This window comes from Lipomyces doorenjongii (genome assembly GCF_038497915.1).
Source record: "Lipomyces doorenjongii strain NRRL Y-27504 unplaced genomic scaffold V1508scaffold_1, whole genome shotgun sequence".
Classification (NCBI taxonomy): Eukaryota; Fungi; Ascomycota; class Lipomycetes; order Lipomycetales; family Lipomycetaceae; genus Lipomyces; species Lipomyces doorenjongii.
The window spans coordinates 770397-796651 of record NW_027118068.1 but is presented as its reverse complement, the minus strand read 5'-3'; the positions used below and the strand labels follow the sequence as shown (position 1 = coordinate 796651).

The 26255-nt window shown below is 45.5% G+C and overlaps 9 protein-coding genes across 9 annotated transcripts; 6 read left to right on the top strand and 3 right to left on the bottom strand.

The window, feature by feature from the left end:
• Nucleotides 1–489: 489 nt before the first annotated feature.
• Nucleotides 490–4811, top strand: V1508DRAFT_394481 (DNA topoisomerase; the record flags this gene model as incomplete). Its single annotated transcript, XM_066938004.1, has 5 exons — nucleotides 490–561; nucleotides 622–1214; nucleotides 1265–2431; nucleotides 2481–3027; nucleotides 3084–4811. 5 exons carry the CDS (start codon nucleotides 490–492, stop codon nucleotides 4809–4811), a joined length of 4107 nt encoding a protein of 1368 aa, XP_066799232.1.
• Nucleotides 4812–6004: 1193 nt separating this feature from the next.
• Nucleotides 6005–7856, top strand: V1508DRAFT_346729 (fork head domain-containing protein; the record flags this gene model as incomplete). The annotated part of the gene is made up of 2 exons (XM_066936671.1): nucleotides 6005–6092; nucleotides 6154–7856. 2 exons carry the CDS (start codon nucleotides 6005–6007, stop codon nucleotides 7854–7856), a joined length of 1791 nt encoding a protein of 596 aa, XP_066799231.1.
• A 697-nt stretch (nucleotides 7857–8553) lies between these two features.
• Nucleotides 8554–10316, top strand: V1508DRAFT_408288 (putative reticulon-like protein RtnA). Its single transcript, XM_066938991.1, has 6 exons — nucleotides 8554–8704; nucleotides 8929–9090; nucleotides 9157–9214; nucleotides 9271–9415; nucleotides 9479–9548; nucleotides 9600–10316. The coding sequence occupies exons 1-6, from the start codon at nucleotides 8650–8652 to the stop codon at nucleotides 9875–9877; spliced, it is 768 nt and encodes a 255-aa protein (XP_066799230.1). The 5' UTR covers nucleotides 8554–8649; the 3' UTR covers nucleotides 9878–10316.
• Nucleotides 10317–10945: 629 nt separating this feature from the next.
• Nucleotides 10946–12589, top strand: V1508DRAFT_347329 (ATP-NAD kinase-like domain-containing protein; the record flags this gene model as incomplete). Its single annotated transcript, XM_066936689.1, has 4 exons — nucleotides 10946–11190; nucleotides 11264–11303; nucleotides 11362–11983; nucleotides 12039–12589. The coding sequence occupies 4 exons, from the start codon at nucleotides 10946–10948 to the stop codon at nucleotides 12587–12589; spliced, it is 1458 nt and encodes a 485-aa protein (XP_066799229.1).
• A 401-nt stretch (nucleotides 12590–12990) lies between these two features.
• Nucleotides 12991–14105, bottom strand: V1508DRAFT_363393 (cytochrome b-c1 complex subunit 8). Its single transcript, XM_066937267.1, has 4 exons — nucleotides 13830–14105; nucleotides 13745–13762; nucleotides 13483–13642; nucleotides 12991–13414 (listed from the first exon to the last, which is right to left on the bottom strand). The coding sequence occupies exons 1-4, from the start codon at nucleotides 13876–13878 to the stop codon at nucleotides 13360–13362; spliced, it is 282 nt and encodes a 93-aa protein (XP_066799228.1). The 5' UTR covers nucleotides 13879–14105; the 3' UTR covers nucleotides 12991–13359.
• Nucleotides 14106–14204: 99 nt separating this feature from the next.
• On the top strand, nucleotides 14205–15597 carry V1508DRAFT_453107 (band 7 family-domain-containing protein). Its single transcript, XM_066942533.1, has 3 exons — nucleotides 14205–14367; nucleotides 14503–14687; nucleotides 14769–15597. Exons 1-3 carry the CDS (start codon nucleotides 14337–14339, stop codon nucleotides 15390–15392), a joined length of 840 nt encoding a protein of 279 aa, XP_066799227.1. The 5' UTR covers nucleotides 14205–14336; the 3' UTR covers nucleotides 15393–15597.
• V1508DRAFT_408271 (Spermine/spermidine synthase-domain-containing protein) lies at nucleotides 15425–17254 on the bottom strand. Its single transcript, XM_066938990.1, has 6 exons — nucleotides 17132–17254; nucleotides 16825–17008; nucleotides 16628–16775; nucleotides 16341–16578; nucleotides 16136–16211; nucleotides 15425–16083 (listed from the first exon to the last, which is right to left on the bottom strand). The coding sequence occupies exons 1-6, from the start codon at nucleotides 17172–17174 to the stop codon at nucleotides 15876–15878; spliced, it is 897 nt and encodes a 298-aa protein (XP_066799226.1). The 5' UTR covers nucleotides 17175–17254; the 3' UTR covers nucleotides 15425–15875.
• V1508DRAFT_408268 (uncharacterized protein) lies at nucleotides 17248–19265 on the bottom strand. The gene is made up of 6 exons (XM_066938989.1): nucleotides 18818–19265; nucleotides 18334–18760; nucleotides 17950–18253; nucleotides 17848–17889; nucleotides 17725–17794; nucleotides 17248–17669 (listed from the first exon to the last, which is right to left on the bottom strand). Exons 1-6 carry the CDS (start codon nucleotides 19114–19116, stop codon nucleotides 17567–17569), a joined length of 1245 nt encoding a protein of 414 aa, XP_066799225.1. The 5' UTR covers nucleotides 19117–19265; the 3' UTR covers nucleotides 17248–17566.
• Nucleotides 19266–24129: 4864 nt separating this feature from the next.
• V1508DRAFT_408260 (HAD-like domain-containing protein) lies at nucleotides 24130–25660 on the top strand. The gene is made up of 2 exons (XM_066938988.1): nucleotides 24130–24438; nucleotides 24495–25660. The coding sequence occupies exons 1-2, from the start codon at nucleotides 24369–24371 to the stop codon at nucleotides 25334–25336; spliced, it is 912 nt and encodes a 303-aa protein (XP_066799224.1). The 5' UTR covers nucleotides 24130–24368; the 3' UTR covers nucleotides 25337–25660.
• The last annotated feature ends 595 nt before the right edge of the window (nucleotides 25661–26255 follow it).

The window sequence follows — 26255 nt, the reverse complement described above, 5'->3', positions numbered from 1 at the left end:
TACAAACCTTATAAGCCAACTCCCAGGACTACGGCTTTCATCCAACGTTCAGAACCCGCACAGAACCTTGACATTCTTTTCCCGCCGGTTAAGCATCGGGTTGATCACTCGGTTGGAACAGTCAACAACTTAAAGTCATATTATGTCGATTTGCCCGCTGTCTTTTGATTAGTACATCACATTTTTTTCGTCTATGAATATGTTTCCGACAATATCGTTTTGTCCTGCCTTCGGATTTTGTGTGAGCACCGACTAAAGAAAATTGTCCGCATTTGCGTGTCTATGGCACAACCACGAGTGCGTTTTGGACATACAACGGCGTTGTTTACCCACCTGCTCAGTAAACACAACAAACGCGCTCAGCGGATCAGATCCTACTTATTTTCCTCACTGTTTACCCCGCCCGTCCATTACATCCCCCAAGCACTCTTCCGCCACTTTATTCATCCTACCGCCAGTTTGTTCACAACTGAGCAGAAGAATCAAGAAATGGCGCGCGACGTTATTTCGCTCTCGTCGGATGAAGACGATTGGAACGACGGCGATTACTCTCCTGTTTCGGTAGGTACTGTTTAATTACTCTATCGTGTCCTAAAGAGATATTAATGGATCATTCGATAGATTAAAAAGACGACTTTACCACGTCGAGCCGCTGCGACCGCGTCTAAGAAGCGTGCATTTGACGTTTCTTCGGATGTTTTTGATTTCGACGAGCCTGATGACGACGATGACTTCGAGATGACGCCTCCCAAGAAGACCAAGCTAGTGTCGGACACGAAGAAAGCGCCTGTAGAGAAGAAAACCTCAGTTGCGAAGAAGACTGCTACAAGTGTTAGCAAAAAAGCAGCGGCCAACGCTGAAGGCACTGCTGTCAAGGCGCAATCTACCACAAAGACCACAAAAGCCTCGGCAAAGCCTCGCGCAACATCTAAACCGTTGAAGGCAAGGGAGAATGAAATGGGTTTGTTATTTTCATCACCAGCAGCCTCGAATAAGATGGATGTCGACTTCGATAGGTTATCTTCGTCGCCTGCGATCCCCAAGCCTACGTCCCAGATTGATATCTCTAAGTCCAAGTCAAGTTCGGAAACTTACCAGAAACTCACGCAATTGGAGCATATCTTAAAACGTCCTGACACTTACATTGGATCAATCGAATACAATCAGAAGTTGATGTGGACTTTCGACAAGGACTCCAATGCTATGGAATACAAGTAAGTTTGTCATAAAATACCTTTTGAACATGCAATCTATTACCGTATAGGTGTGTTCGATTTGTTCCTGGTCTTTACAAGATTTTTGATGAGATCTTGGTTAATGCGGCCGATAACAAAGTGCGGGACCCTAATATGGATACACTCAAGGTCTCAATTGATAAGGAGTCCACTCAAATCGTCATCTACAACAATGGTCGTGGAATCCCCATAGAGATGCATGAGAATGAAAAAATGTATATCCCGGAACTCATTTTTGGCAACTTATTAACATCCAGTAATTACGATGACGATGAGAAAAAAGTCACTGGCGGTCGAAACGGTTATGGTGCGAAGTTATGCAACATTTTCTCCACAGAGTTTATCGTGGAGACCGCAGACAAGAACACAAAGAAGAAGTACAAGCAAGTCTGGACCAGTAATATGGGCAAGGTCGGCAAGCCCAAGATCACTGAGAATTCAAAAGGTGATGAATACACCAAGATTTCCTTCAAGCCTGATCTCAAACTTTTTGGCATGACCAAACTTGACGATGACTTGATCGGCATTATGATGCGGCGTGTTTATGATTTAGCTGGGTCGGTGAGAAACATCAAGGTGTATCTCAATAACGAGCGACTCAAGGTTCGCAACTTCAAGCAGTATATTGAGATGCACGTCAATGCTCTGTCTGAGAACATAAATGCTAAAGAAGAAGTTGCCATTAAGAAGTCCGAGTCTGATAGCGATGATGACGAAAAGCTGGCTGTTAATATCGTTGCAACTGCGGGACCTAAACCTGTTGTCATCCAAGAGATAATAAATGATAGATGGGAGATCGGATTTGCCGTTTCCGATGGTAGTTTCAATCAGGTGTCCTTCGTCAATTCGATTGCAACAACGTCTGGCGGGACTCACGTCAACTATGTCTGCGATCAGATTGTCAACAAGCTGGCCGAGAATATCAAGAAGAAGAACAAAAGCGGTAATGTCAAGCCACAGCAGATCCGCAACAATATCTTTTTATTTGTCAACTGCCAGATTGAGAATCCGGCATTCACTTCGCAGACAAAAGAACAGCTGACTACTCGACCTGCAGCATTCGGATCGAAATGCGTTCTCCCGGAAGAGTTTTTCAAGAAGATTCAGAGAACCAGTATCATCGATAACATCATGGACATCGCTACTCGTAATGCTGATAAAGAGCTTAAGAAGACAGATGGTTCCAAACGTAACAGGTGTGTTGTACTTATTGTAAGCTAGATTTTGCAAAGTTAATCGTGATAGAATTACGGGACTTGTCAAGCTCGACGATGCCAACAAGGCCGGAACTAAAGAGGGACACAAGTGCACTTTGATTTTGACAGAGGGTGACTCCGCTAAGGCGCTTGCAGTCTCTGGTCTCAGTGTTGTTGGCCGTGATTATTACGGTGTCTACCCCTTGCGAGGAAAACTTCTCAATGTCCGTGAAGCTTCGCATGATCAGATCATGAAGAACGCGGAAATTCAGGCCATCAAGCAGATCATGGGGCTCCAGCACAAGAAGCACTATACCTCGACCAAGGATCTTCGTTATGGACACTTGATGATCTTCACTGATCAGGATCACGACGGTAGTCACATCAAGGGTTTGCTTATCAATTTTTTGGAGTCAACCTTTCCTGGGTTGCTTGATATTCCTGGCTTTTTGATTGAATTTATCACGCCGATCGTGAAGGTTACGATCACCAAGGGCAAGCATAAGACAATCATTCCGTTCTATACTATGCCTGAGTATGAATTTTGGAAAGAGACAGAAGGCGGAAATTGCATTTGGAAGCACAAATACTACAAAGTATGTCACTATGCTTAACTGCCTGATAAATGTGGACCTTTTATTAACTTCTATAGGGCCTTGGTACGTCGTCTTCAGCTGAAGGACGTGAATACTTCCAGCAGCTTGATCGTCATTTGAAAGAGTTTCATGCTATTCAAAGCGGTGATCGTGACCTGATCGATCTCGCTTTCTCCAAGAAGAAAGCAGATGAGCGTAAGGAATGGCTGCGATTGTTCAAGCCTGGAACGCATTTAGACCCTACTCTCCCTAAGGTGCCTATCGCCGATTTCATCAACAAAGAGCTTATTTTATTCAGTATGGCCGATAATATTCGATCTATTCCTTCAGTTCTTGATGGTCTCAAACCTGGTCAGCGAAAGGTGCTATTTGGCTGTTTTAAGCGAAATTTGAAGACAGAGATTCGTGTTGCTCAGCTTGCAGGCTATGTTTCTGAGCAATCAGCGTACCACCATGGTGAACAGTCGCTGATTCAGACTATTGTCAGTATGGCACAGGATTTTGTTGGAAGTAACAATTTGAACTTACTGCTCCCTAATGGTTGTTTCGGCACTCGTGCGACAGGTGGTAAGGACGCGTCGGCTCCCAGGTACATTTTCACTGAGCTTACTCCGCTTACACGAAAAATATTCCACGCGGATGATGAGCCTATCCTAAGCTATCTTAGTGACGACGACAAGAAGATTGAGCCGGAATGGTATCTTCCTATCCTTCCAATGATCCTCGTGAATGGCGCGGACGGTATTGGTACAGGATGGAGTACTTCTATTCCTAATTACAATCCCGTCGACATTATCAGTAATATCCGTCGCATGATGAGGAACGAGGAACTTATTCCCATGGACCCGTGGTACCGAAATTGGCATGGCACCATGGAGCGCATTGCACCTGACAAATATAAGGTCTCTGGTACCATTCGACAAGTCGACGCAAATACTGTGGAGATCACCGAGCTTCCTATCCGTCAATGGACAGCTACCATGAAGGAATTCCTGTTGGCTGGTATGACTGGAACCGAGAAGAATAAACCTTGGATTAAGGATATGACTGAGCAACACACCATGGATATTAAATTTGTTGTCCAACTCAGTGATGATGAAATGCGAAATGCGTTAAATGAAGGACTGGTCAACAGATTTAAGCTCAGCAGCACCATCAGCTTGAACAATATCGTCGCCTTCGATGCCTCAGGCAGAATTCGAAAATACGAGAGCGTCGAAGATATCTTGAAGGATTTCTACTACGTGCGTTTGGAATACTATCAGCATCGCAAGGATCATCTTGGGAGTGTCTTGACGGATCGTCTTGATAAACTGTCCAGCCAAGCTCGCTTCGTTAAGCTAATTATTGACAAGCAGCTGAGCGTTGCGAACCGAAAGCGTGCCGACCTTGTTGTGGAGCTGAAGAAGTTGAAGTTTCCTCCGATTTCGAAGGCGAAGAAGTTCGGTCCGTTGGAGGAGGATGAAGCTTTGCCTGACACTACCGATGATGGCGATGCGGATGAGAGCAGTAACATTGACTTGTCGTCTTATGATTATCTGCTCGGTATGCCGATTTGGTCGCTGACTCGAGAACGATACGAAAAGCTTCTCCGTGAGAGAGAGGCACAGGAGCAGGAGCTCAATACGTTGTTGAAAAAATCCGCGAAGGATATGTGGAATCACGATCTTGACGAGTTTGAGAAGGGATGGAAACAATTCTTGGAGCAAGATGAAATCAACAGAAACAGTGTGGCCCCAATCTCTCAACCTAAAAAGGCGAAACAACGCAAGCTTCTAAAATAGACTATTTCAGCTAGAGACAGATTTTCAATGCTCCAAGAAAATTTTCTTTTTGTGTATGGTAGTATACTTCTTATTTTCATTGCTATTTTGTACATTTACCTCGAGTCAAACCTTGTTATTTACATTTCAAGTCGTGATATGAGTGAACAGCCGAAGATCAGTGTAAGTCCAGATTGTAGGTCCATGACAAAACCCTAATATCAACCCAAGTCAGGTGACAAAGTCAAGGCCGGTTTGTTTACTGGCGATTTTGTCGTCGTGCACTTTTGTTTGTTTTCACCTCTGTTCTGTACATCTATCTCCAGAAAAGTGAGTACACGAAATACTCACACAGCATCAGAGTTTTGGTCCACCTCACACACACGGCGAGGGAGAGCCACACATAATTTCGCCTCCGGATTTTTCGCAATCTACTTATTTTCCTATATTCGCCTGTTCACGACATCACTTCACTCTGTTCTGCCGAATAAATTTTTCAGTTCGACACGTGCATTTCTTGTATCGGGGAATTTTTCGCCATCCTGAGCGCGGGCGATTACACTTTGCAGATATTAACAACTTTGCATTGTCAGCATCGTGTAGCCTGTATTTTGACAAAAGAACCTGAATAACTGTCGCTGTCATTAGTTGAGGATCTATTTATAACTGGTAAGGTAGTATTTCTTTGATGGATGCGGACAGGTGGAATTTGAGTGTGGGGAAGGCGACAATTTGATGTCAGTCATTGACTGAAGTAGCTTTGGTACTATCAGCTAAACTTTTTTTTTTAAACGGCTATGTGAAGTGAGTCTCTGAAGAGACGGTGGAAGTTAGGGATCTAATTTTATGGCTGCAGATTAGATGACGTGGGAGGGTGATGACGTATTGTTGAGTCCTGGTATTTGTCAACAAACGAGTGCAGTCCACATTCTCGTCTATATTATGGTCCTTTTTGGAGAACGCTTTCTAATTAGGTATTAATCTAGATTATGTCGTCACCTTTGAAGAGATTGCGTCATGGCCGTCATGAGGAAGCGGCACTCGGTGCGCCGATAGATTCCCCGACCAAGAGAAATAAGAAACGAAAGGTATTGAGGTTTTTTTGCAGAAATTCGGTTCGAGTTAAAGGAAATCTAATGCAATGGTAGGTCTATGCCGATGATGAACCCATAGCGGCACCCGATAGTTTAAATAGCATCATACAGAAGCTTTCGATGCCCCGGCATCGAGTGCAGGTTGCAATAGATTACGCGAATGATAAGAATTCAAATACGGAAGTTCAAGCCTATGCCAAACTAGCGGGTGTGTAGTTGCTAGAGCTCAGGTGTCTAACCTTGGAATTAGTGGCTAACAGTAGTCAAAGGATCCACTTGGACGTATTATGTTCGAGAGCTGCGGGTGACTATTGGAAGATTTTCAGAGCCTGCCTCCGGCATTGAGGATACAGCGGAGCGGATCGATATAGATCTGGGGCCTGCTAAGGTCGTCAGTCGGCGGCATGCTCTTGTTCGATATGACCTCAACAGCCGGTCGTGGGTTATCTCAATCACTGGTCGCAACGGTGTCAAGATCGATGGCAGGTTGTACAAGGATGGCAAAACCGTTGAACTACATAGTGGAAATATTCTCGACATTGGAGGTGTGCAAATGATGTTTGTACTGCCGGACCAGGTCCCGGAACTTGATAATGGTGAAGGTGATGGACTGGAGGAGTTTGACGATCAGGAAATGATTGCGTCAAATATACCTATTCAAAATTCGTCGGTTGCATATCCAAAAGGTGTTGCTATTATTACCAAACCACAAGTTCGGGGGGTCGAGACGATCGACAACACATACAATGATCTCAGCTTGGACGAAGCTAAAGATATTAAACCGCCGTATAGTTATGCAACGATGATCTCACAGGCTATTCTCTCCAGTCCTGAGGGCAAACTTACTCTCGCTTCAATCTACGCCTGGATATCAGACCACTATTCGTTCTATCGTCATGCTAAGTCCGGCTGGCAGAATTCCATTCGTCACAATCTCTCACTGAACAAGGCGTTCCAGAAGGTGCCTCGTGCTACGGACGAACCAGGAAAGGGGATGAAATGGCAGATCAATCCTGACTATCGAGATGAGTACATCCGGAAGCTGGCAGACAAGGAACTTTCGCGTCGGAGGGGGGCCGCGATGTTCCAATCGGCACCTTCAAGGAGCAACCAGATTGAAGCCACTACTACGCCCCCCAAACAAACACCAGGTAAACATACTGCTTCATTCGATTCTTCCGCTACCTCACTAGCACCCCCTTCCAATTTGGCGACTAGAAATGGTCGGAAGTATAAGAGCTTTATCTCTGAGGATTATGGTGAAGATGATGATATAGGGATGACATCAAGTCTAAATAAGACTTCTTTTCATTCATCAGGAACGATTACGCCCTCGCCGAACAGGAGGAATATGAATAGTGTGCTTGGTTATTCGCCAGAGAAGCTCTCCACAATCCATAGTCATGAATCCAGCTCAATAAGGGGGTCGGCTGGAGCATCTAACGCTAACGAAGGACCAGGCAGTATCGTTCCTGCCCCGACAGCGGGCAGTCCGATCTCGGTTGGTTTACGCGGCAACAGCACAAATAAAACACCCATAGTAAATCGGCAGTCCGACGCTCTTTCTCTTGCTCTCCCATCATCCGCCCAACAACAACTACCCTCATCCTATTTGCCAAATAGCTCTCCTGCGCCATTCTGGAGATTCATGCAACTCTCGTCGACTCCAGCGAAGCCGTCCGAATATTCGCCTACAAAGTTCTCGAGTCCACCTGTCGCTGCAAACGAGCAATCATCAGCACAGAGCCAGCAGACTCCCAATCCATATAATACTCGTCATCAGGAGCGGACGCAGCCACGACAATCGTCACCACAAGCGGCTGCGAACGGTAACGGCGCTATCTTCGATGTGGTTGCTGCGGCACCTGCAAATGTGCCTTCCGCGGATGAAGGTCTCGGAGATTTACAAGGCGTAGATTTGGCAAGGCAGGTGATGTTGAATCGAATTTTGCACAAGAGTGTATATAGCTGACTCCAACTTTTTGTTTCGTCTTATAGAGGGTTTAAACAAATAGGTAAATGGAGAAGCAGTACATCCGGTGAAAGCATCGAATGAAGAATTATCCTTGGTTTTGCCTGTAAGTTTTTGAGCTTCGAATCTGTTGTTCGATTAGTCCATCATTACATTCCTCGCACTTCCTCGGTTTGTTCGTTGTCGCTACTCTACTTTCAGTCGTTGATCGGTCGATTACTCAACTCGTTGAAATGTAATTTATAATAGCGGGTAGTATGTATTGTGTAAATACTCGCCCGCAGTTGTGTTATGTTTACGTTGGGATGACATGATTGGGAAGAGGAGGTGCTGAGTCTATCGCGTTGTATTATAGTGTATAATCGTATGGATATTGTATATTGGAATTTAGTCTCATATTGTATGTGGTGTATTTATGGAATAATGCTTCCTTATTTCTGTAGGCCAGCTGGTGTTCGCTTGGTAGTCCTGGCTGATCTGCGATAATTATCATATCTGTTTATCATAATGCGTCAGATCATCGAACAGCGATAGTATTTTTGCTGTCAGATTATACGAACGCTCAAAGAGAAGTGAAATGACGTATTGCTCTAGTCCGAATGTGGCCTGCTGACATAAGATTCCTTGAAATTTGCGTCAGCAGGTCGAGTTAGTGGCTGGCAATCGTCGTCATATGTAACTGTGCTATTCGAATACTGGAAGCTGGTCGTCTGCCGGTAAATCGTATCCCGCACCACGAACCCCAAGCATCCATTCTGATATTTCCAGCATTTGAAGTATAGAATCAGTAAATATGTCCGACTCTGTCCCTGCTACGTCTTCGGTATCGTCATCTTCAGCGGTGTCTCGTACGTGTAAGTAGTTGATCTTCAGGCCCACGTTTATTCTGAAAGGATCATGCGGCCATGCAATCGCCTGTTCCAAGTATAACGTGAAATCGATTGATGCGAATGGTTTTTAATATCTCTACTGCAGATGGATTTATATTTGTGATATTGATCTCACGTTTTCGAGACTGTGATCACAAGAGTCGAATTTTCGATAATCCGGATGACGACTGACTGGATCACAGCTCAATTTGCCAAATACAAGGCTTGCTTTTATGAACTTCTTACCTGGAAGAATTTTTATGTCTCTGGCGGTTCATTCGCCGGTGCATTGATTGCTCTTTACCTCTTCAAATATGTCAACGTCGTGAAGCTCTTCTTCAACTTTGCTTATGTCGCCTTGGGCAGTATGTAGACAATCAATGGTATACTAATTGGTATGTGGCTATGGTTCTAATGAGGGTGAATTATAGCTGCTATTGCTGTCGAATTTGCTGGACGAACAATCAAGGGCGGTCCTGGTTTCGTTAGGTGTGTTGCTCGGTTTGGATTCCAGTTAGAAACTGCAAACTAACATAATTGTGAAGCTCTTTTCGTGGAAGTGGTAACTACTTCGTCATTTCAAAGGATATTGTCGATCCGCTCTTCAATGAGTTCACTGTTCTCTTGAACTTTTTGCTTGTTGAGTTCCAGCAGATCGTCTTTGTCGAGAACTTTCCATTGACAGTCTTTGTAAGATATTCATATCGTTAGGTTTGGCTAGCTGTCGCGCGAGGTTAATAACTGGTTTTTTAGGCATTTGTTGTCTCGTATTTCACTTATTTCCTCGTCCACTACGTTTCGCTGTGGTCCTTAGCTGTCGTTGGTACGTCGATGCAAGCTGCCCAATTACTATGACTAAAACTAATGGAGTTAGGTGTCACTGTGGCTTTCGCAGCACCTCCAGTATACCTCAAGTTCCAGGAAGAGATTGATGCCCAGGTTGCTGCCGCTAACAAGATCATTGACAAGAAGACTAGTGAGCTTAAGGTGCAGGCTAATGAGCATTTGGGCAAGGCCGCAGGTGTCGCTAAAGGATATTTCGACCAAGCTCTCGACAAGGTCGGATACAAGCGAAATCTTCCTCCGGTCCCAGCGGCTGAGCCTGTTGCTACTGAACCCTCTCGCCCTGCGGCGCCCGTTGCTACAGAGTAAGGTGCTGGTAACGCAGTAATGAGTGACCATTGGCATGGAGATAACGACGATGATGGTGTTGTTGCGGTATAGAACGAATTGGTGTCGTGGACGAATAAGAAGACGGTCGGAGCGCGTTGCTTTCTATTTCCGGTCTTGAAATACTTCTCGCGAGTTTATTATTATATTATATGCTATAAGTATGTTTTCCACGGTCAGGCTATGGTAAGCACGCGCTAAGTGTGCTACAAATTGTGCTGTGATTGTTACTTTTTCGCGTTACAATTTTGCAGTTGTTATTATTTGCACTGTAAATCTTTTGAGGCTCATATATAAGCTTTCTTTGAGTTCCTTTTGAGCGAGTTTATATGTACGAATGAATTGTTATAACACCCTGACTGATATTATTTATATCAATGTCGCGTGCAGACACTAATTTTTATTGTGTTAAATATTCGAACCTGAAGTTAACTTTCTGATATGCAGACATCGCCCTTTGCTGACGCTTCCCAATCAAATACTCCGGGCATTGCACGAGGCAGAAGGTATGATGTATTGTTCAAGGGGAAACTCCGAATCGAAATATAGCCGAAGAGATCCGAAGACAAAGTTATCAAATACTCCACACTAATATAGTAACTGTTGACAGCTGACCATTCAGGACCTATAGACAGGTAACACTTACGACTGTATATCCTGGAAACATTCCAACGAAACCATTTATATTGCGTAGAAATACGAAAATAATAGACATTATGAAGTGACTCACAATCTAGGCCAGGGACTAATGATGAATATTAGAAAGGGGGGGGTCGTGTGGGAGTGACGCTTACGTCCCCAGACATGCGAAGGGGGTTAATAATGCGGCATAACTGGGGTAGTTTGTGAGTACTTCCGGCAGATTCCACGTCGCCCCTGCGGCTCCACACGGCACACCGAAGGCCAAGGTAGGCTTATGGCGGCGACGTGCCTGGGCCGGGCTTCTAGACTTATCGAGTCTCGAACAAGAGGTGAGTCCATCCACGGACGCCAGCCCACTCCGCTCTCTTAGCTATGCTCATGGCGCGACAATCAATAGACGGTAACGGCATGTCTGCAGTACTTTCCGGAGCGAAGAATGGCATACCCCTGCCTGTCCAGGTACCAGGTAATCCTGTTGGATTCATATCGCCCTCGAATAGTGCTACCACTAGACGGAGCGCTTTATCAGGTCTTCATGACTACTTTCGCAAGCCGTGCTTTGTTCATAGCAGATTCGACGATGCCGTAGATGTTGCGAAAGTCCTAAAGGAGATTTCGTCAGACAATTTTGACCATATCTCTCATTCGAGCTTGTATGTGAGAATTCTGCTGACTTCGTCTGTATGGAAGTTCCTCTTAAGCTAACTGCTCGGTGCCTTCATTTAGAGTACAAACAGCTACTGGCGTTCGTGAACTAGCAAAGAGAGTATGTATTTATTTGTGGTAGTGGCTGCAGGTGTGGATGAGACTAACAAATATACTAGATCGGACAAGCCACGATCAATATTAATGTGCGGTCAGTGCTTATAGTGACCAAGGCCAGAGACAATAGTTTAATCGGTTTGACTCGGCAGCTTGCGCAATGGCTCATGCTTACTCGAGAAGTTAATGTTTACGTCGATGCGAAATTGCGTTTATCGAAGCGGTTTAATGCAGACGGGCTGTTGGACGAGAATGACAAATTTGAAAGCCGTTTAAGGTATTGGACGCCAGAGCTGACAAATACGATGCCCGATTTATTTGATCTGGTCTTGACACTTGGTGGCGATGGTACCGTCTTATATACATCATGGCTCTTCCAAAGAATTGTACCTCCAGTGCTGGCATTCAGTCTGGGGTCGCTGGGATTTTTGACTAATTTCCAGTTCCAAGACTATCAGGCGCATTTAAATAAAGTGTTCGATGATGGCATTAAGGTGAACCTACGTATGCGGTTCACTTGTACGGTATTTAAAGGCGGGCATCAGAGCGAAGTGCATGAAGTCATAAACGAGATAGTTATAGACCGAGGACCAAGTCCATGGATTTCCATGTTGGAACTGTATGGAGACAACAATCTCTTGACTATGGTACAAGCAGACGGACTGATTTTATCGACTCCGACTGGTTGGTGGCCTTTTTTTGTTTAATGACATGGTAGTGTCGGGCTAACTCCGCCTAGGGTCGACCGCGTATTCATTGTCCGCTGGTGGTTCTCTAGTGCACCCGGAAATTCCCGCCATCTCAATTACACCGATTTGCCCACACACTCTTTCATTCCGCCCCATGCTACTACCAGATTCAATGCTTCTCAAGGTTAGCGTGCCACGGAATGCCAGAAATACTGCATGGGCATCTTTTGACGGGCGGCATCGGGTAGAGCTACGATCGGGCGATTATGTTACTGTTACGGCGTCGCAGTATCCATTTCCCACGGTTTCGGCAAGCACTATGGACTACATTGAGAGTGTCAGCAGGACACTAAAATGGAATGTAAGAGAGCAACAGAAACCGTTCAAGGATTATGTCGACGCGGATAGAGACGAGTCAAGAATTTCAGTCCAAGAAGAAGAAGAGTGGGACATCGACGACAGTGCGTTCTTCAGTACCAGTTCTTCGAGCACTATGTTAAGTAGTTTTGGTAGCGCACCGCAGTCTGCGGTGACGACCGGGTCGTCGAGTCCTTTGCATAAAGGGTTTTCATTTTTGAATTTAAACGGTTCCCCAAAATAAATTGAGTTATGTACAGAGTGACTTATTTTGCATCGCTTGGATTATATATATTTGTCTGGTCATAGACTAGCATAAAGCATTTAAATATCGTCGTCTTACAGGGGAGATTTTGGCGCAATTATTAGTATTTTCTTTTTTGCTTGTTTCTTTTTAATGGTAACTGAACTTATGGAGCGAGGTTTATAATTATTTGTGGCAAAGGGAGTATTTGTTATGTTTGCGAATATTTACATTTGGATTAAAATGCTTGCTTTTGTATATATGTGTACGTATATAACGCTGATTTGTTTAGATTAGAATGGCATATCGAATACAAGGGATTATATGTCTGTATCGCGCTAGTTACTATATAGATAGCACTCAGGAATGATTTATTAACCTAAGTACTAAAATAGATATCACTCAGGAATAATTGCTCGCCGTGCAGATTCATTTGACGCAAATAATATAATTAATATTCTACATAATCCAGATAACATCTGGCATCGCAATGCTGTCGAGCCGAACATCGGTAAATCCGATCTTTGCACCAGCTTTTGGTTGAATCGAATATTCCGATCAGATTTATCTATTCATTGAAACACATGCATAAAAGTAATCCAAAACACCGCGGGTCTCAATTGCCCTCATCAATAGTCTTCGCACCCATAGGCTTCATCGCATAGATATGTCAACCCGAACTCTTCGCACCCTGCGACTTCTTAAACCTGCGGCAAATATTATACCAGACCAGAGTAATGCATTGATCGGACCAACGGTTGAGAGAGGAATTACATCAGCGCTTCCAAATCCTCGCGTCCGGCCTTGCTGTACAAGTACGCGTTTCTAGATCGCGTTAGTCTAACAATGGGCCAATTACATTCCCTGCGATAGGGATAATCAATCATGCATACTTCTGCTTAGCGGCGTTGATGACATAGACGAGAAGACCAGCGGGCAAGACAACGTAGAAAGCTTGGGACGACACTCTTCGAAATGTGTTGAAGATAGCGTTGTTAAAAGCACCAGCAAACGGCTTCTGAGCATAGGGAGAGACGGAGTAAGTGATAATACCTATATTACAACCATTAGAATTTGTATATTACAACTTCTCGTCAGACGTCGCTTCTGTTCATCCACAGATCTGGGAATAAATCCGGTAAAATGTTGTATTACCTCTCTGCTTAGGGCCGACTACATATTTAGACATTAGAAACTATTATCATTTTACTGTAAAGTGTCATTAGAATTTACAACATACCCATATCACCCCACCATCCCGTGTATCCGTGATGTCCACCACCGGCCATTGTGAATCAGTAACTACCTATCGTTAACACTCTATTCTTCTCAAGTAAATCTTAGAACCCGCTTTTACACTAAGAAAATTGCAAGGTGCGGTTAGATCCAAATATACCTTTGTGTAAAAAATCCTTGAAGTTGGATATACAGTCCGCGAGAATCCAAAAGCCTCCGTCGTGAAGGTGCTCTGCGATGCCGTTCTCGGATGTTTTACTTCGCGTTCATTGGCCGCCGGCCATTAGCGCGGACATTTACGCAGGAGATGACTTGTTCCGCGTAATTTTGAGACTTAAGGAATATTGGGTGACACAGTGGATAAGGCAGCGCCTAACCACCACGGCGAATTTTTAACTGAAGCCGGGTGATTTCGTGCTTGGTGGAAGAGTGCCCCCCCAGTTAGATCTTTAAGGGACTCCCAAAGCCTGTTATCGGTTAACGACTCCGAGATCGAGGAATATTAATACAAATGTCTGTTCGAGCACTAACTTGGATATATCGTAAGTTGTCTTTCACTATCAATTTGTGGGCGCTGTTATTCGATCGTGACCACACTTGGTGATACACCTGATCCGCTGCATTGCTCAATATATGCCATCAATTGCGAATATTAAATTGCTTATTTATTTATCTAGGCTTAGCTGTGCCGGCAGCGATCGGAGTGACTGTCGCTCAGTCGGCAATGTACGACGTCAAGGGCGGCAGTCGCGCCGTGATCTTCGACAGATTTGTCGGCGTCAAGCAGGAGGTGGTTAGCGAGGGCACGCATTTCTTGATTCCATGGCTCCAGAAAGCTGTTATTATGGATGTCCGGACAACTGTACGTCTCTTCTCTATAGTGTTGCGGGATGGATCTGGATCTCAACTTCCACTGATCTGGCGTATGCTAACATTGGTCAAGCCTCGCAATATCTCAACTACGACCGGAAGTAAAGATTTGCAAATGGTCTCCCTGACTTTACGTGTGCTTCATAGACCAGTCGTCCAGCACCTGCCTTTAATCTACCAGAATCTGGGTCTCGACTACGACGAGCGAGTACTCCCTTCTATCGGCAACGAAGTCCTCAAAGCCATCGTCGCGCAATTTGACGCCGCCGAACTCATCACTCAGCGAGAAATCGTGTCATCCAGAATTCGGGACGAGCTCGTTAAGCGCGCGAATGAGTTCAATATTGCACTCGAGGACGTGTCGATCACGCACATGACGTTCGGAAAAGAATTCACAAGAGCGGTTGAGGAGAAACAGATTGCGCAGCAGGATGCCGAGCGTGCTCGGTTTATTGTTGAGAAGGCGGAGCAGGAGAGACAGGCGGCTGTTATTCGCGCGGAAGGAGAAGCCGAAGCTGCTGAGACTATTTCAAAAGCGCTTGATAAAGCTGGCGACGGATTATTGCTAATTAGGCGGATTGAGGCGTCGAAGGAAATTGCCCACACTCTTGCCTCGGCGCCTAATGTGACGTACGTTCCTGGTGGTGAGGATAGTCAGCATGGCGGCAATGCGTTTCTTTTGAACATTGGAAGGTAGATGTCATTATGCAAGGTAGTATTTTGTAGTATATTGAAGGTTATCGGTTAGGAAGGTTAGGAATGTTGTCTTGTGCATAATCTCCTCTATCCATGTGCTCGCTGTAATTAAATCAATACGTTGCCGACAGAAGTGCAAGCCATTTACCACTTTCACCTTCGACGTTGCCAATTTGGATGTTAATAATAATTATCTGTTCGCGCACAAATTCACAATGCTATAATAGTACATGCAAAAGAGTTCCACATCCCATCCCATTCTCCATTCACGACTTCCATATCTATACAAAACTTGTAGTCTGTTGGGATCACAGATCACAAAATTCATGACAACAAAGTACTGAGAATAATTATAAAAAAAATAGGTAACATCTGAGAGCACGATAAAAGCTTACCGTACGTTGGAGTCTTATTTACTATTTTTCTTCCAGACAACTTTGGAAAAGTTGTCTGACGTCCAAAGTTGTCTGACGCTCTTTGAGATTTACTTCGAACTTAGGAAAGTTCTGGCCCAGGTAGGCAGCACGAACGCAGCCCTATGGATCGCAGCATTGTAATATCTGAACAGCTCCTTCTCCTTCTCTGGATCGGTCACACGAGTAGGAGTGTCAACTTTACAGTCGGCGTCCTTGCTACAGACCATGAAGCCAATCTGTCCGGATGGATATGTGGGAATGGTGGTGTACGCGTACCTGAATCAGTTAGTTTTCGGCGATTATTAAAATTGTGCAAGCAGATACGTACTCCGCAACAGGGAAAACCTCAGAGCAGGCTTTCTTCAAGTCTCGGATCAATGGCATGTGGAGCCAAATGTTCTCGGCTATAACAACGGATTAGCATAAACTGATAACAAAACAAATGCCCTGAACAAACAGCACAAGAAACAGTTCAGTATGGGGTACCCCTTTATCTTGGAAATAAAGAACTAAAAGAAACAGCACAGCACAACCTTGCGTAGTAATGACGCCTTTCTCGGTAAGAGCGTCATTCAACAGCTCATAGTATGGCTTCTGAAACAGTGACTCCGCTGGACCCTCAGGGTCGGAGGAATCGGTAATGATGACGTCAAAGTAGTTCTTGTATGCGGCAAGGAACTTGAAGCCGTCCTCGACGAAGACCTTAACCTTGGGATGCTGGAAGCCAACGGCCATGGAAGGGAGGTATTTCTTGGAGACACGGATGACGCACTAGAGCTGTCAGATCTGGGTCGCAGAATTCGCAGCCGATATAACCTACCTCATCGATATCGCAGAGAATAGCCTCCTCGACGCTCTCGTGTTTGACGATCTCACGAAGGACACCTCCGTCACCACCACCAATAACGAGGACCCTCTTCGGGTTGGCGTGGTTGAACATGGCGAGATGAGTGATCATCTCCTGGTAACTAGAGAAGGTTAGCAATGATCATCTACATGAAAGACAAAGTAACATACGCGAACTCATCGCGCTCAGTAGCCTGAATAACACCGTCGAGGACAAGGACGTTGCCGTAGTTGGAACTCTCGAAAACGAGAACGTCCTGGTACTTTGATTTCTCGACGTGTAGAATCTGGTTGACACGAAGAGTCATAGCTTGGCCAGGCCACAACTCATCCGAAATCTCCCGGAACCATCCGTCTATTAAGTTCAAGAGCGTTAGCTTGTTAATGCGCTTGTGTTGTCCAGTCGGTATTCAAATGAGCAAGGCGGAACACCAAACCCGATTCGGTCATGACGTCTGAGAAAAAAAAAAGAACACACCTTTAATAGTGTAGTGAGTGAGCTCCCCTGATTCTCCTGACATTGTTATCTCGGTGCGGAAATTATAGAAAAGATATTGTAAGTGTGCGAAACGCTGAGATGGCTCAGAAAATTTGGTCGGACAAGGAATTTGCTTGGGAAGAAAAATTCAACCAAATTTTCTGGGAGGTGGATTTTATACCATGGCACAGGCCAATGTGATAGTGCTTCTCAAATTGCCCAACTGGCATGTGAAAGATCTGCCAATCCGTAGAAGCGATCTGAAATTGTTGCGATATTAATTGCTAATTATATGACATTTGTAGATTACTTTAACGCATGTTGCTGGTTTAGAAATTTCTCTGCTCGTCTCAGCTTCGCAGTTCGCAGGCAACGTCTAACATCTACATTAAGTGCGTAGCCTAGGCTTTTACGTCTATTACCTTAACCAGATATTTAGCGGTAGTACTTTGGCGGCACAAAAGGCATTTTGGCAACAGTGCCAGGCCGTTTCCTGGACCTGATATCAAACAGAACCTCTGTGCCTCGTTGCATGAATCTGTAAGGTCGTCAGTAATAGTTCATTGTCGGATCAATAGAACAAATTCGCATACGATTTCTCAATATATCCCATGGCAATATTTCTGCCCACTGTGGGTGACGGTAATCCTGATGTAACAACTCCTAGAGTACTCGTGTGAGAGCAAACTTGAACAGTATAGCAGATAGATTAATACCTATTAATTTCACTCCAGTTTCTTCATAAATCTTCGACCCCTCTGCATTATTGTTAGCATCCAATGCCAGTCAAGGGAATACATATGACGTAACTAACTTACCTCTCGCAGGTGGCCCATCGCTCAGGAACCCAACACGTCGTCTGCTGGTTCCATTCTTCAATTCCTCGGCAATGACTTCGTATCCATTGAACCCACCTTCGAGTCTTCTTCTCTTACCAATGACCCACGACAGTGAAGCTTGTACTGGCGTTGTGGTTTCATCTAGGTCCTGACCATACAAACACAAACCTGCCTCTAACCGCAACGCGTCACGGACACCGAGCCCAGCTAATTTCACAACTGAGTTGGATTCTCCAAGAAGGCGTTCTGTAAAACCCAACGTCTCCTCTTTTGGTACCGAGATCTATAACGTGAGGCAGTAAGGTTAATGAGGACTTCCAACAGGACGAAGAGAGGACGAAACATCTGGACGAGAAATCATACCTCAAAACCATCCTCGCCGGTATATCCGCTCCGCGAGACCCAGTACTTGCCGCCTTTAACCGGTACCAGCCCAACATTGCCAAACTTCAGTTGCGTCAGATCAAATTCCGTCAAGCCTTGCAAGGCTTCCGCTGCTCGCGGACCTTGTAAGGCGAGTAAACCCCACTCCTCTAAAATCTCGTGGCTGATGTCCGATAGGCCATGCAGTTTCTTCTGTTCCTGTAGGAAGGCAAGATCACCGGCACGACACGCCGCGTTGGTAACAATGTAGTATTTATCGTCCGTGTGCTTCGTGATGATTACATCGTCGACGATACCGCCGTTGTTGTTCAAGAACATAGAGTATACGGCAGTGAATGGCGCCAGTTCCCTAACGCCCGTCGGGGTTATACGTTCCAAGAACGCAGTGACGTCTTTTCCAGTAAATCTGCTAATTTTAACACTCTGAACATCATTACCTGCTCAAGCTGTTGGCAGGACTCACATATGTTGAACCATATGGGACACGTCAAATAATCCAGCCTGACTTCGGACCCATTTGTTTGACTCAATGATCGACTGTGTCTCGTAAGTGATAGGCATGCTGAAGCCAGCAAACGGATGCATTGATGCGCCATGCGCGAGATGCAGATCGTACAATGGTGTTTGTAAAAGTGGTGTTGAGTTCGCATTGTTCGCGAGTGTCCGATTGATGGTTTTATTTTGTGACCGCGACCAATGAGCTAGGTTGCAAATACAGCTTGGTCCGGCAGTTCTATTTGGTAATTTGGAAAGTAGAGCCATGACGAACCCGTAGCCGTAAAACTGACTTGGGCTATTTGAGTTGGAGGCACGGAAAACACCTATGAATGAGAGTTGTCTCAGGTGTCCGGATGGATTTTTTATTGCTGGGAGTTGATAGACTGAATGCAAAGCGCACGGGGCTCACCCCACACACACTACGCGGTAGAGTTTGTGTGATGAAGCCAGTCAAAGTGATATAGCAGACAAACTGGAAATACTCAATACGCTATGGGTCAACTATGGAAACTGAGTTTTGTTTGTCTTTCTGCGGCCCGTACAATATCATGGTTCGGTATTATTGTCGAAGTGAATAACCTAAGTCGTACATAACTTCGATATATGTCGACAAGCCATGTCGTGCTGCCAGCTCCCAACGGCACATTTGGCATTTGATATAGTCTATTTATACATATGTGCCATGATCAGGAGCACGCAGTCATCATACATTCTCCTCTGAAATTAGCAAATGTTATGACTTCCATCCGCCCAGATCATTCACCGATTCAGTCGAACAATATCGTCCCATCAGATTCAATACACGTAGCATATTTTCCTAAGCCATGCATGTCTCCGGTCTCTAGCTGTTACGCATACAGTTCAGCCGGCGGAGCTTGCATGACTTTTCACTCCTCATTATTCGAGGCAGACGGTTTATAGCGGAAACTCTTTGAAACACATATTAGCACGTAATCAGCAGTGCTACACGCGTCTTCGCAGTAAATTACGACGAGTTATCTCTCATCATGCACAGCGCACGCAGTCTTCGCCATCACAACCTTCAGCAGCGATCAGATCTGCTGTCTTGCGGATCGACTAGCCTCGACACGCAGTGAGACATGCACATCAACCGTCTTCGTCTGTCATTTAAACCACGAGATGTATTGTCGTCATGTCCCAATAAGACGCGGCAGAATTACAAATAGCTTGCTCCTAGTAAAATCGCGCAGACATTCCGCACATAAAGAGCGCTGGAAACGTCGTGCAATAGCTATTGCCAGCGGCGCACGGAATAGCCGCAGCCAGCATAAAGTCCTCCTAACCGACTCGCACTAAGGCTGGTACCAATTCATCTGATCAGGTATCCCACAATACTAATAGTGCTTGTCGAGTCACGTGGCTGGCGACGTGTTTGAGTATAGCCACTAATCCCAAACCGGATTAACGGAATGTACGAACGGCAAACTACGGATTTGGAAAACAGATCACAAACGTGACCACTCACAAACCTTAGTTAAATGCATCGGCATCACGAAGCTCAGCCATTAGACAATTGCTAGATCGGGAATCGACGCTGACCCGTTTCAGCGAATGCCACGTTATCCTGAGAACGCGCCAGTGTACACGTGGTGCTGTTGACGCTACGTAGTTTGGCAATTGCGGCTTTGACCTTTAACAAGTTCTAGGAGTATCATAGTATATATAATCTGCACGAATTAAGAGAGTCCAGGCTATGAGCTAGAAGAACCCTCTCAGTCCTCACTACTCCAGCGCATGTATGTGCCACGGCCATGGTTGAGGAAAGGCCAGTAAATAATCAAATCAGCAACAACCGTCTGCAGCTGTGCAGGCGAATACTCAAAATCAAATCGACAGTTGCGCCACTGCACAAGGAATACTGTATTATGCCTTAATCGGGCTAAATTGTGGAATTAATGCTAATTGATAGGGCAGTCTCTGACCCGCACATGGTGAAAACCAAGGTCAGTTTCCAGCCCAGCTTGCGCCGGACAACAGGTTTCCGTACCCGGGCTCCGGCGGCAACCACGATCGCATGATACTTTGCGGGTGGTGGGAAATCTTGAGCCAAAAACCTTGGAACGATTGATACGAAGTCAAGCTTGGCTAAAAGTGACATTTCGAATTGCGCCTCGAAACTGTCCGGTCTAAAAGATGAATTAAGCGAAACAAATAAATAATTACAAGGGATGTAACGTGTCTGTATCGCTTTGTTGGCAAAGTTATAATGTTTGTCGTGACATCATCAAGATTTCTGGATAGGGAGTTCGCAGGTTAGCGCGTACTTCAATATTATCGTCACTGTGCATCTAATTCTGTCTGTTGTCCACTCCGATTGTTGCCGCGAGCTGCTTATGAACGTGCCGCATTCCCGCTGTATATAGGTGACTGCAGGGCATCGACCTCATCGACAATAAAGAACTGTTGTTGACATTCGCAGTCAGCTCACAGAAATGACGTCGTTGCAATTCACCATACAACCGCATCTCCTCATCGGCACCGCTTGCTAGAATGTAATATTACGTCTGATGTTCCACGCGTCCTCTTCGCGCAACCTCCTGGTCTTTCTTCCACGAACAACATTTAAACTTTCAGCATACATAGGGGTTACTATGACGTCAGCGCATGTAACTTCCCGCGACAGATGGAACATCTAAGTTTTCGTCTCCCCGAATTCTCATTCTGAGTATCCTCCCTCTTAACAATATGTGAAGGGTGACGCACAATCCAGGCATGCAGAAGGGGTTGTAATAATTATTACCTGAAATGCTGACAAACTGAGTCTGCTGATCTTCGAAACGCCGTATGTAGTCGAGCAATTTCATAAGTTATTGCATTGGACATCGATCAATGGGAAAGAGTAATATAACTGTCAAAGCGCAAGCTGTATTTCAGGCCGATTGCGAAGGCTAGTTTGTAATTAAGCTGTGTTATTTCAGAAATTTCCCTGATCATTCCATTACAGGCAGTGCGGCTCTAATGTGATGATCGCCCAGAATCCACCCGGTTTTTCCAGGATATCGTCATATTACCAGGGGAAACTTGCATGCCCCAGATACTCTGCAAGGAGTTAAAATTTCTACTTTCACTGTTAACATTTAATGTTGGTTACAAACACAGCACTAATAAGTAGCTAACAATTATCCGTCTCTAGCTAGAGTCTGGTAGCGGACAGCTTAGATGTGATTTGTAAGAAGTCTCAACTTGCCACGTATAAATGCAGCTATAACAAATACGCTCTGTAGTCGATTTTATCCGTCACTAGCGATGAGCTGTCATGTTTCTTTACAAGAGTTACGGCGTCGGAAAAATTCTTGCCTGTAGACGGTGCGTTGTCAATAGCTCTTGTCGTCATCGACTAAGAGACGTCCAAATTATAATCATTCCTGTCTATGAATCATCTGGCACAGTCTTCATTCAGAGGTCATGGTCATTTCGCAATATTAACAGAATCATGAGTATAAAGTTCGAAAGAACTGCGAATGACGCACAAAATGAAGTACATTTACAAATGGAAATGGCCCTTTACGCATTTGACATTACCCTTGTCTCGCCATAGAAGCCAGACTTTTACTATCCGTCGACAATGACGTCGAATGGATCCTATCACGCGTAAAATTCACATCAATCATTCTGCCGGTCCTCGCAACGAAAATCGCAATACTCTAGGAGCACGAGTCGCAAGGTCGCAAAGCGTTTAGAGACACGAGACGTCTCCAGAAGGCCTGTCACCCCGCTGTTCCCGGAATGTGGACGCCATGTGACGACCCAGACTGCAGATGGAGGGGATTGGCCCGAAGACAGTGTAAGGTTGCAGAGACACTGATGATGGATTTCACACTAGCGTTCACGCGCTAATCCGCGATTGGCACATACGAATTATTATGTTATCGTAACAGATTTCGATGATCATTAATTGACTTGCCGCACAGCACAGAATATTCGACTGAAGTATGGGACCGCAGAGACTCAGACGGCAATCCGTCTATCGTCGCTGCTATGACATTGTATCCCACTAATAATCGATTACCTGCACAAAATCGGCTGTTCAGAAAGACCCAACTTGATACTAATATGACCGATGACCGATCATCGATCACCGAGGACTCCGGCCCACGCGGTCAACCATATGAATGTGTGCCCCGGCGGCTGTCCGAGAATACTCCACGCCAAATACAATGGTGCTGGTCATATCGCCTAACGTCCGTCCGGACGATAGTTTTCAGTTATCAGACTGGCTGGTAGTTGCATAGTGCATCTCGCAGTGGCAGCAGTCTTGAAAGTTTAAGCATTACAAGAGCACGAGGTGATTGATAGTGGCGACGAGATCGGCGGAATATACTAAAACTGCACGATGAACAAGCACAGTACTTTTCTAACTAGACTTATGTTTGAATGTAGTAAAATTAACTGTGAGCTGTGAGCTGCTGTCGGGCACAGCCGCGACTGAGTACGAAAACTGGTCGGGACCACTTATCGGTCACAAGCGTTCAATCAATGGCGATGACGTCGCTCTGCAGCGGGTTCATAAACTTGACAGCGACGGGCGGTACTACTGTATTCGGCATAGATTAGCAACGACGATCGCATATGATGCTTGCCGGCTTCCACGCGACAATTTTGTGCCACATCCGCAGGTGGCGATCCTGTAATGGCTACCCGAAGCAGTAGCACGCTCCAAACAGTCGCACTGGAAGGCTAGCCCGAACAAGCTAGCCCCCTGGCAAAAGAACATTCGCGATTCATTCTTGCGCTCCCAGAGCTAACTCACAATATTCGCGCTAGTACTAGTTAGTTCTAGCGCAAAGCCTGCCGGCTGCCGACACTGCTAAACGCAGGTCAGGATATTTTTCAGTGTGCAATTTATGTCTGACTCGGGTATGATTTCAAGCAATACAGCATGTAGCTTTGCTAATAGCAATGCCACTAACGTTATAGTTCTCTATATAAGATAATTCTGCTTTTCGAGATGATAACTACGCTATGTACTCATGCAGATCATGCTATGGACTGCTATACTGCAGAAGCAGACTCCGGGTCAGAAACAATGATCTACCCGGGCGGCAAGTCGATGCAGGTACCGTGCTTTAGCGATAGAGCACCTAGCCCGAAGAGGAGAGGCGCAACAAGGTGCGGATCACAGACCACGAGTCACAAATAGGTACGGGTACAGATGAATGAACCACACCGTCATTGAGCAATGTCACGACCAAACAAATGCGTGTGTGGGGTACCACGCCGCTCCTGCAGCGTGTTCTAACGTTCCTCGCCCGAGCCGGGCGTCGGTCTCGCCAGCCTACCTTGTCCTGTTCATCGGCTTCCGTCTCTCTTCGTGGGATTGTTCCCCCCGTCGGCCTCTGCCGCCACCCGTGTAAAAAGATTATAAATACTAGTCGCGCCCTCCTTGTTCCCCCTATTTGTTTTTCACTCATTCTCGACAACTTGAATCGTGACCTCAAGACTTCACTCCTTTGATACACAGTCTATCAAGTGTTACCAGCTTACTACTTGTCGTCATGGCTCCATCATACTCCAATTCCGTTACTAAGATCTTTCCTACTCGTAAGGATGTCGCTATCTTCTCAGGTATGTCTTGATTTTATCATGTCGCATTTACCTGTCAATACTAATATCCCGGACAGATTTCGACGGCACTATCTTCATGCAAGATACCGGTCACATACTCTTCGACCGCCACGGCTGTGGCACCGTGCACCGTCAGCGGCTCGACGAGCAAATCCACACTGGAGAGCGAAGTTTCCGCGATGTCTCTGAGGAGATGTGGGGAAGTTTGAACGTTCCATTCGACGAGTCCATGAAGGCCATGAAAGAGCATCTCGTGATCGACCCTGACTTTGCTGACTTCCACGACTTTTGCATCCGGGAGGGCGTTGCTTTCAACGTCATCTCTGCTGGCCTGGAGCCTGTCCTCCGAGGAGTCCTTAACGAATTCCTTGGTCATCACGCCTCCAAGCGAATTGACATCATCTCCAACGCGGCCGAGATTTCCGCTGACGGTTCAGAGTGGAAGCCAATCTGGCGACATGATTCTCAACTCGGGCATGATAAGTCCCTGTCCGTCAAGGAATGCCGTGCTCATCTCCGAAAGCAACTCCCCGGCAACAGAAATCCGTTGATAATCTTTGTTGGTGACGGCGTTTCCGACCTTCCTGCCGCTCGAGAGGCAGATGTCCTCTTCGCCCGTGCCGGTCTCAGACTCGAGGAGTATTGTAAGGAGCACAATATCGAGTACATCCCCTTCGACTCTTTTGCCGACATTGAGCGGGAGGTTTTGCGAATCCTTGACTCTGGCGACCTCGAACGGTACAAGAAACCCCACAACCGAACATCGCAGCCATCGTCCCTCGGCAAGCAGAAGTTCTTCGGCTCGGCCGTCGACACCCGAAAAACTCGTCGCACCGAGAAGGGTCATATGTCTCCCATAAGTGCTCGTTTCAACAAAGGAATCACCATTGCACAGTAGACATTTGTCACGTTCCTCTTTCCGCATTATAGACATTGCTCGTTTCAATTCGTACACATATATTTTATTCGGGTATTTGGGATCAATATGGGTCATGGTTTAAGTTATGGGATTCGGTGTTCGTCATATTTCTTAAGGGTTCACACATTGTATATGTTATAGACTGGTGTGTGGTGTGCTTATATGCTAGCTGGATACAATAATATCATTATTGAATGCTCTATGATGAACTGGACCATATAGTAAATTTATGCAGACGAACCTGACGTTTACTTCATAAATTGTATCGGATCAAAAAAAAAAAATGCAGCACTGTCAGCTTTACTGCGAAAGTATCCGTAGCATTAAAAACAGAATTACCCCTTGTCTCATCACAAATCCTTACCAATCAATTGACGTTTCATGCTGAATAAAGTTCCACCGCCGGAAGAATGTCGCCCGTTGTACTACCAGATACAACCCTCGCCCCAACCGTACCACTTTACTTTTGCCGTCCGTCTCATGCGTCTCACAATCTCACAAAGTGGCGACTACTATCATGCAAAATCATGCAATCGCAACTTAAACCTGACACACCAATTGCTGCACGCATCCGCTGCATATCATTTCAGGCATATCTGCCAAAACCCGCTGCATAAGTTGATTCGCCGTTTTTGTCAAACCCTTGCCCTCTAATTGGACAACAAAATTCTATTCACCTCTGATCATTGTATGTCTCCATCGCGCAGTTAGAACCGACCGTGGTGCCGTATGTCGCGAACACGGCGCTGCGAGTTCTTCGTGGTCAAACAAACGTAGAATAAAATGAGCCGGGGCGGTCGTGCGGTTTTATGCTCTTGCTCTTGTGCGGCAATGAGGGGTCGGGCGTTAGGTTCAGCGAGAAGTGCCCGGATGTGTTGACAAATTGGGAAGTTTATCC

Excerpts from the sequence above, each read along its gene's own strand:
- V1508DRAFT_408288 (XM_066938991.1), top strand. The coding sequence starts at position 8,650 with ATGTCCGACTCTGTCCCTGCTACGTCTTCGGTATCGTCATCTTCAGCG. Across the intron at positions 8,705-8,928 it reads GTCATCTTCAGCGGTGTCTC|CTCAATTTGCCAAATACAAG; the intron begins GTACGTGTAAGT and ends ACTGGATCACAG. Across the intron at positions 9,215-9,270 it reads GGCGGTCCTGGTTTCGTTAG|CTCTTTTCGTGGAAGTGGTA; the intron begins GTGTGTTGCTCG and ends ATAATTGTGAAG.
- V1508DRAFT_453107 (XM_066942533.1), top strand. The coding sequence starts at position 14,337 with ATGTCTGTTCGAGCACTAACTTGGATATATC. Across the intron at positions 14,368-14,502 it reads AGCACTAACTTGGATATATC|GCTTAGCTGTGCCGGCAGCG; the intron begins GTAAGTTGTCTT and ends TTATTTATCTAG. Across the intron at positions 14,688-14,768 it reads TTATGGATGTCCGGACAACT|CCTCGCAATATCTCAACTAC; the intron begins GTACGTCTCTTC and ends ACATTGGTCAAG.
- V1508DRAFT_408271 (XM_066938990.1), bottom strand. The coding sequence starts at position 17,174 with ATGTCAGGAGAATCAGGGGAGCTCACTCACTACACTATTAAAG. Across the intron at positions 16,776-16,824 it reads ACTGAGCGCGATGAGTTCGC|TTACCAGGAGATGATCACTC; the intron begins GTATGTTACTTT and ends AACCTTCTCTAG. Across the intron at positions 16,084-16,135 it reads GAGGTTTTCCCTGTTGCGGA|GTACGCGTACACCACCATTC; the intron begins GTACGTATCTGC and ends TAACTGATTCAG.
- V1508DRAFT_408268 (XM_066938989.1), bottom strand. The coding sequence starts at position 19,116 with ATGGCTCTACTTTCCAAATTACCAAATAGAACTGCCGGACCAAGCTGT. Across the intron at positions 17,795-17,847 it reads AACTGGAGTGAAATTAATAG|GAGTTGTTACATCAGGATTA; the intron begins GTATTAATCTAT and ends CGAGTACTCTAG. Across the intron at positions 17,670-17,724 it reads ATGGGATATATTGAGAAATC|ATTCATGCAACGAGGCACAG; the intron begins GTATGCGAATTT and ends ACGACCTTACAG.
- V1508DRAFT_408260 (XM_066938988.1), top strand. The coding sequence starts at position 24,369 with ATGGCTCCATCATACTCCAATTCCGTTACTAAGATCTTTCCTACTCGT. Across the intron at positions 24,439-24,494 it reads GGATGTCGCTATCTTCTCAG|ATTTCGACGGCACTATCTTC; the intron begins GTATGTCTTGAT and ends TATCCCGGACAG.
- V1508DRAFT_363393 (XM_066937267.1), bottom strand. The coding sequence starts at position 13,878 with ATGGCCGGTGGTGGACATCACGGATACACGGGATGGTGGGGTGATATG. Across the intron at positions 13,415-13,482 it reads ATCAACGCCGCTAAGCAGAA|AAACGCGTACTTGTACAGCA; the intron begins GTATGCATGATT and ends AACGCGATCTAG.